We start from the raw sequence: 8,697 nt of genomic DNA, 5'->3' as shown, positions 1-8,697 counted from the left end.
ACCTCCCTCTCCACCTGCTCTGTGAATCCCAGTGGACTCCACCACTGCAGGCTGTCTGTCTGGAAAACCTCAGTAATATTATGCAAGGTGCAGTCAGAGAGACAGGGAGAGAAAAAGGATTCAGGGCTCCCCTCCTGCCGCTTTGAAGCAGATGGTCGAACGTGCATGTCCCCCCCAGCAGCCTTATGTTGGACCTTCAACAAGCAGGCTATATTCTCCTAGTCAGACCTTAACGACATAATAATACCTATCCATAATTCATTCATTTCCTTTTTATTCAGGATAAATTCTATAATTCAGTTGGTCTCTTCCACCCATGTCTTCCTCTGCACTGGCTGTATACACACTGGTGTATGTTACAGTGGTGGAAAGCACCAATGCATCTCTGATGCAGGGGATACACGTGATAGTATGGGGCATGGTTGTGATTTATTTTTAGCAGAAGTCTTCACGATTTTTGCTCACTTTTTCTTACAAGACGAGATTTATTTATGATTTGTCGTATTTCTTTTCATGTAGCTGCGACTAAACTTAATTGATCATCATCTCTGTTTGGATCACTTCCTTTTTGTGTTAAGCTTTGAGCACCAAGAAAAAGCGCTATATTATATATAGATTTCTTTGGACAATGTATGACATGAAAATAGCCAGACAATGCAAAAAAAATTAGAAAAACTCACAGTTTTGCTTCATCATAAAATATATTTGTTTTTCTTTTCCCTTTTTAATTATCATGTCACCCATCACATTGTGTTGGAACCACTAGAGCAATTCAATATACACTTCGGCAGCTTTTTTATCTGTTTCTCTATCTTTATGTCTAGCCAGCAGTCTCTGTCTGTTAGCTCTCTCTGCAGCTCTTTGGTATGCACACTGCATCTTATCATGAATGAAGAAAGACAAAATAAGAGTCGGAGATACGCGTAAAGCGAATTTCCTATCTCCTCAGCCATTAAAATGTCTTTAGGTCTTTATGATTCTAACAATGACGTCCTAAGGCTGTAAATATTGATTAGTGTTTAAGAGGGCAGAACAGGTGACTCCATTCTTCTCTACTTTCTCCTTTTATGTCTCTCTTATCTTATTCTTCATCACCTATTGAAGGAAAACCTCTCCCATAAAATATCATTTCCATATCAATTACCCACCTTGAAACTTTCTCACATAATGTCCAAAGAATCAAATCAAATTTCAGATTAAAGGAATAGTGGCCACATTAATACACTTTCAAACAACTTGTGCAAGGGGTGATTCATTGATATACAAATGGTCATTTTATTATGAAATATGAATTGTGTTTCTTTTTCAGTTTAATCTCTATATCTGCTTCTGTAGTCCCCTTTCTTCCACTCTCACATTGATTACCTTTACAGTAATGCTGAGTAATAAGCTACACGATTGTTGGCAAGCCAGTCCAGTTTGTCTCTGTGTGTGTCTTTATATGTGTGTCTATGCATGTGTATAAATGTGTGTGTGCGTGAGGTAGCTGAGTGTAGCCGTTCATTTATCCAGTCGGGTGTGTTAGTCATCATGTCTGGGGGCTGCGTCATTCCTCCTCGTACACTATTACTATCTGCACTTTTAATAACTGATGCTACAAGTGTGTTTTCAATGTTATTTAGTAGTGTAAGATAACAAACATTTACTCACACAGGATAGTAAGAACATAAGATACAGTAGAGATAATCAGATTTCAAAGTCAAGAAAAGAAAGACATTAAGTTATGATGTATAATCAATTTAAAGGAATAGTTGGCAATTTGGGAAATACGCGTATTTTCTCTCTTTCCGAAAGGTTTGACAAGAAAATCAATGCCACTTTCAACAGTGTGTCCTGATACTGCAGCTCATACCACAAGATGAGGATGAACTCATTTTTCCAAGATGGTAACTTTTGCTAGCCTTGTAAACACACCGTGTAGTAGATAGTCTATATACTTTTGCTGTTTGGAATTGTTCATTCAAGTAAAATAAAACTGGATTGTTGACATTTGATTTTGTTCTTTTAAAAAAGTAAATGGGCGATATCATCACTGTCGCACATTTTTCAAAAGCTTGTAATGATCGTTTTTAAACTATATGACGTTCAACACAGCATAAGTATGGAGCAAAAGCTAGTAGAGGCGATTAGCTTAGCTTAGTTTAGCTAAGACTGGAAGCGGTGGGGAAAAGCTAGCCTAGCTTTGTCCCTAACTCTAAACCAAATTAAAAATGTTGTCTGTGGTTTAATCTGTACACAGTTAAAATAAATATTGGTTTCAAAAGTAGGTATGTTAGTTTGCGGTTTCCCCCGTTTCCAAGCTATGCTACTCTAATGATTCTAGCTCTATATTTAGGAGGCATGAGAGAAGGCTCTTCGTGTGAATGTAGCCAAATTAAATGAATTGCCACAGATTTCAATGTATTAGTTATTATTTTAAAGTTGGTCAAAGAGGGCCAGAAGCTATATTTTAGGAAATACACTTATTTCTCGTCAGAAGTTAGATGATTGGTACAACTCTCATGTCTGTGCGCTAAGTGTGTAAAGCTAAAACCAGAAGGTGATTAGCCTAGTTTAGCTTAAAGAATGGAAACAGCTAGCTTAAATCTGCATGTGCAGCTCTGCACGGATGCTGTGTAAATCATGTGTAGAGCAGATGTGCTTTCTGCTTAGGTAGCTTTATGTTATGGAGCTTGCCTGTTGAGCATGACATCAGTTAAACTCCTGTCAGCGACTGTTGGAGGGCTGCTAAGACACAACGACGTGCACTGGCAGTTACGACCGTTACTCTGCCCACTGTAACGGTTCCTGTCTCCCCTTTTTCTCTCCTTTTCTCTCCTTCTTAATCTGCTGCTGCTACCGTCAACATCTCTGTCACAGTCTCACACTCCTCTGTTTTATGTCACTGGCTCTTCTCTTCGTCTCTCTCTCACATATACAAACACACACTCTACCAAGGCTGAGCGGTGGGGAACACACCCGTAGAGATGTCAATCTTAGTTGTTAGTAACAAATCAGACCGGTCAAGCATCAGCATCTCGCTGTGTGTGTACAAATTGTGTGTGTGTGTGTGTGTGTGTGTTGTGTGTGTGTGTGTGTGTGTGTGTGGTGTGTGTGTGGTGTGTGTGTGTGTGTGTGTGTGTGTGTGTGTGTGTGTGTGTGTGTGGTGTGTGTGTGTGTGTGTGTGTGTGTGTGTGTGTGTGTGTCTACAAGTGTGTGTGTGTTTGTAAATGCATTTTTTTGTGAATTGTGTACCAACTCGGTTAGTTTGTTAGTCTCTGTGACTTAGAATACATGGGCGGTTAATGGTTGAAATAATCTAATTAACGCATTTATCAAGCAAAAATGTTCAAAGTTCACTGGTTACAACTTTTCAAATGTGGAGGATTGTTGCTTTATTTATTATATTTATTTGTATACTTATTTTATTATTATAAACAATATTGTTTTAGTTTTGGACTTTTTCACATTGTGACAAAAAACATATTAAACAAGTAGTTGATAAAGTATGATTGATAGGCTAACTGAAATAAAAAATATAGGCCTGGTTAGCCTAATAAAATGGCTGACCCCAGGGGACTTGAGAACTTGTGATGAGCATTTCTTTCATTGTTTTTAGCCTTTTTTGGGGGGCTTCTCGGTCTACTTGTTTGACACAAATATGGGCACCTTTTGGACATGGACATTGTCAAATATTTTAGATATTCATAACCATGATAAGAAAATTGCTGGACGAAAGTAAAAGTAAAAAAAAACATTTGATCGGTAGTAGATAAAGAACGTATGCAGTATATTTAATCCCAACGGTAATTAAAAAATTAAGATAACGGTATGAGTATAGAAATGATTGTCCTTACTCACATTTCCTAGGCTGAAACTCTACAACTGGCGAGTTTTTTCCCTTACATCCTAAGATTTGGCTGACAAGAATCAACAAAGAAAAATAACAACATATCATTAATGAAAGTAATCTTTACATACAGTACGTCCTGATATAAAACTGTGAGAGTATTATAATTACTATCTGTATATGTGAGTGAATGTTTGTTGGTGTGAATGAAAATGCCTCAGCAAGGGTCTCATCAGACAGGAAGTGATCTCAATCTCTCTCACACTCCTCCTGTGTTTCTTGTTCTTGTTCTTTGTCTTGCTGTTCGTCTTCTTCCACTTCTTCGTTTTCTTCTTCTTTTTCTTATTCCAAGATCTCCGTTCCTCCTCCAGAGCTCTAATTGACACGGTGCAGCTTTGAAGCCTCTTTTCTGGCTCTATTATAAAACTAGTAGCTGCAGTGGCACTGACTCACTGTCAGCAAGCAGCAGGGAAACTGAGCTAGTCCACACACACACACACACACACGACCACACACACATCACCAACACACACCACACACCACACATAACACACACACCACACAACAACACACACCTACATCCACACACACACACACCACCACACACACACACACAACACACACACACAACCACAAACACACACAAAACACACACACACACACACACACACACAGAGACAGGACGATACACACAGAGGACTGGCTACAACAGATAACCCGCAGACAGAATTATGGAAGGCAAGCTTCAAACTCACTTCCTAGCAGCGTTGCCGTGGTTTCAGGAATTGGGGTTCTGCCAGTGGTACAGCCAGGGGCCAGCAGCGGGAGGAGGAGGTTTCTGGCAGCTCTAGTCCAGATGGAAATCCCCAGCCGTTGTGCCGGGCTCACACATCGTGCAGGGAAACATTCCCCACCCTGTGACGGAGCTCAGGCCGCTCCACAGTTTAGTTTTAGTCTGCTGCCTCGGGAGGAAAAGACAGATCTGCTTGTTGGCAGAGGTTATTCAGTTTGAGGTGTTCACAGTTTTAGGGCTTAAGTTGGTGCTTTGTTAAGTTTCTAAGGAGCTAGAGTGACCGTTAAGTGGATGGACTGTGAAATAAAAAGAGATCGCTGATGGATTCGGGGACTTTTTTGTCACAAAATTGACTAATATATTTGTTGGGCTGTGTATGTAGATATCCTAAATGTTTTCATCAATTTTCAAACAAAGAGCAATCCAATATTTTAATCAGGTTTATGGTCTGCTTGCTTTTGAGTACGTGTTACATTGTGATAGTCTGCCAAAAGCTGTCATAAATAAACTTTTTATCCATAAAAGGAAAAAGGTCCAAGGAGGTCTGATAAAAGGCTTCTAAACGTTTTGCCAGAAGAACACAGTGGACCTCTCTTCTTACTTTCACTCCTAATATTTTGTGTTCCTCACGGCAGAGAATCTTCTTTGTAATTGTTTGATCTTCGAGGCTGGACCTTTTCCTTTCTTGACTTTAAGACAGATTTTTACCCTAGATATGGGTGCTTGGATCTTGTCAGAGAAAAAAAGCCAATGTTATTTGGTAACGTCCTGTGTGCAAAGAGCATTAGTAAAAGGTTTTTGACACAGAAACTGCTTTATTCTGTGCTTTTATCCGTTTAATCACAGACCACATGGTTTTGCCTCTGGTAAAAACCTTCTAAATGTTGAACACTGAAGTGATCCTGACTTGTGTTGTTGGACATGAGCTACTCCTAGAAGAAAAAAAACATCTTGTGTTTAATTAATTAGGACTATAAGTTTGAATTTTTCCAAGGTGTCAAACAATCAAACAAGGGGGAGGGGAGTGTGTGGGAGAGAAACCCCCTCTGGAAGGAACTTTGGATATTTAGCCTTTCCAGACCGTTTACATGCACTCAAACCTATTTAACACACTACAGGGAAGGGAACACCCCAACAGGCTTAATAGTGCCTCTTTATTTGAAATGAAAGCATTCTGCACAGAGTGTGTGTGCTCATGTTACCAGCTCTCTCCTGTTGGTCCCTGTGGAGCCAGTAACGGGCAATTCATGCTCTCAGGACACGTATTGATTTACGATGCTGTGATGGACAGATCAGATTGTCAGGTCCCCAGAGTCCACACACACACACACACACACACACACACACACACACACACACACACACACACACACACACACACACACACACACACACACACACACACACACACACACACACACACACACACACACACACACACACACCTGTCTAGTGTGTGAGAAGTCATTTTCTTCACAAATCAGAGTTGGATTGAACCTTAATGTCAATGAGTGTAACGATGGATGAGCAACAGATAAAGAGAAGCAAACAGAGAGAAAGAAGAGAATACAGTTGTGAAAGTGAGACGATGAAAAGAGAATCAAACTCCCCTGTCTTCAAGGCTTATTGACTTTCTTTAAAAATAGAAACACTAGTAGAGCTTTGAAATCTCATCTCTTCCTCTTTCCACCCCCCTTTCTTTATGTCTGAGGCAAGTTAGATAGTCCCTCCCTAAGCACAGATCTGTCTGTCTTCCATCACCACTGGCATCTTAAATGTCATCAATACATCGGCTCCATTAGACGTTATGTGTCCGCAGTGATTTATTTTAATTGATATAGTGCTGAACTATAATTTAATTAAAGATGATGCAAGCTGTTCTCTTTATGCACACAAAGACATTCAATTTACAATTTAGTTTACTATTATTTCACTGTAATCTCAATCAGCTTATTGTGCTTTTATTAGTTATTTACTTACAAGGAATTTGCCTTGGTATTTGATGTAGCCAATAAAGCAAACATATTAAGAGGAAACATTTTAATTACTAGGAAAATTAGTTTTGAGCGCCTAAAAGGGAGTCAACTTGACCGTAAATTAGAACAAAACCATGTGTTAGAAAATAATAAGGCTTATCAATTGCGTAGACGTACCGTAGTTACTTATAAGCCACATCAACATACATCAAAACGTATACAACTTTATAAAAGTAGTATTATAAAATTAAACTATATTTATTTATTTTAATTGAAATTATTTAAGTTTATAAATTATGTGAAAACATGCAAAAATGTAAATGTCTTGCAAAGAGTCTACAGCCATGTCTGCAGCTCTGTGAGACTCTACTCAGTAAAGTGCTGACGTGATTTGTATATATATATTTGTTTTAATGATGGGTAAGTCAAGAATTACGTAAATATTTCATCATGATTATGTTTACATTTGTCGTTTTGGCATCAGAGGAAATGTGAAAAGCTTTTTTTTTTTTTACTTCAAGTTCAAGTATGGGTCACGACATAGTGAAGCACCCACTGTATGTCACTAGAATAGCAAACCAACAGTAGCGTGGAAAAGATTGGAAAATGATTCAATATCATGCATTTCCAACTCTTTCTGTCTTAAGTGATGTTTTTTGACCAATTTGGTGCTGACATCTTTTTTCAGCCCCTTGTTAAATGCAGTTATGGGAGTATTAGGAAGTCAGGAATTAATCATAATACATATGTTCATAGGCTAAGGTTTTAGTAAAGTGTATTATTCTCTCAGCTGTCATGTGCGCTCTGCTCCTCTACAGCGGTTTGTCACTGCAGCCTCCTAACAGGCGCCTAGACGTGATGACTAACTTAACCCAGTTGTTCCTTCCTCTTCATCATTCTATTATTACCGTTGTGGTTACTTTGCATCATTCATAGCCCCTGCGTGATCACACTGTACGCCAGCAATAAATTATACAGCGTCGCCACTTCAACTAAAGGTCTCTTTCTTCTCTCCCCTTCAATTCTTCTTTCCTCCTCCCTTCTTTTGACCTTCTTTCCCTCCCCTCCCCCCCAATGCTCTACATCCCTCTCTCCTCCACCATCCCTCCTTCTTTCTCCTCTTCCTCTTCCATCCTCCCTGCAGCCTTGAAGTAAGATGGAGTCTTCAGACGATGACACTCTGAGCGAGCGCTCCTGCATCAGCGAGCCGTCCTTCCGTAGCGAGCGCTCAGGGGGGTCGCTGTCCCCGTGCCCCTCGGGACCCGTGGGGCCCCCCGGGGACACGCTGCCCTGGAACCTGTCCAAACATGAGAGGAGGAAGAGGAAGAGCCAGGACTCGGTGCTGGACCCGGCGGAGAGGGCGGTGGTTCGTGTGGCAGGTAAGAGAAACTATCTCTCACAGACTGACAGCGTGCCTTTGAGCAAGGCACTGAGCCTGCTCCTGTTGTGTGAGCTGCTCTGTGGATAAAGGTGAAATATGATGGTTGTTGCTGGAAGCTTCCAGTGGAGGATCTGCATGTGTGTGTGAAAGTGAAGCAGGATGTTGCTGTAAGAGTAAGTAGTGGAAAATATAGACTACGGAAAGCATCAGCACATTTAAATTAATGCTAAACCCCAACCTGAAGGCAGATAAAAACAGGACCGAAGAAAAGTAGCATCTGTGAGACCCAAACTCAGTTAAAGGGGCCCTATGGTGCTCATTTCAGGTTCTGTATTTCTTCCTCTACTGGGACATGTCTCCAAGCTTCAATGTTCAAAAAGCTCTATTTTTATCATACTGCCTGTGCTGCAGCACTTCTTTTCACCCTCTGTCTGAAACCAGAGCCCAGTCTGCTCTGATTGGTTAGATGGCCGCCTCTGTTGTGATTTGTCAACTGCTTAGAGATGTCCATTCCTTATCATGTTCAATGTGTTGCAGTTGAATGGAGGCGTTTCAGGCAGAGGGGAGAGTGTGGGAGAAAATCTACCAAAATATAGTAGGGCGTCTTTAAAACACTTCAGACTCGCACGGATTAGTAGTATTAGTGTACTTTTTATGCAACAGGGTTCCACACGTTTTTGTGAAAATGCATCCGTTTGGGAAGTAGGGAGTATACTAT

General features: G+C 40.3%; 1 protein-coding gene across 1 annotated transcript in view; it reads left to right on the top strand.

Moving 5' to 3' along the window:
* Positions 1-7,742: 7,742 nt before the first annotated feature.
* macf1a (microtubule actin crosslinking factor 1a) overlaps positions 7,743-8,697 on the top strand; it is a 243,493-nt gene continuing 242,538 nt past the window's right edge. The window contains 1 exon segment of the mRNA XM_034124538.1: positions 7,743-7,977. Within this exon segment, the coding sequence (XP_033980429.1) occupies positions 7,755-7,977 (223 nt within the window). The 5' untranslated portion in view covers positions 7,743-7,754.

The sequence above is a fragment of the Trematomus bernacchii genome, unplaced genomic scaffold (assembly GCF_902827165.1).
Source record: "Trematomus bernacchii unplaced genomic scaffold, fTreBer1.1, whole genome shotgun sequence".
NCBI classification, from domain to species: domain Eukaryota; kingdom Metazoa; phylum Chordata; class Actinopteri; order Perciformes; family Nototheniidae; genus Trematomus; species Trematomus bernacchii.
The sequence above is the reverse complement of the archived record's forward strand: the minus strand, read 5'-3'. Positions and strand labels throughout refer to the sequence as shown.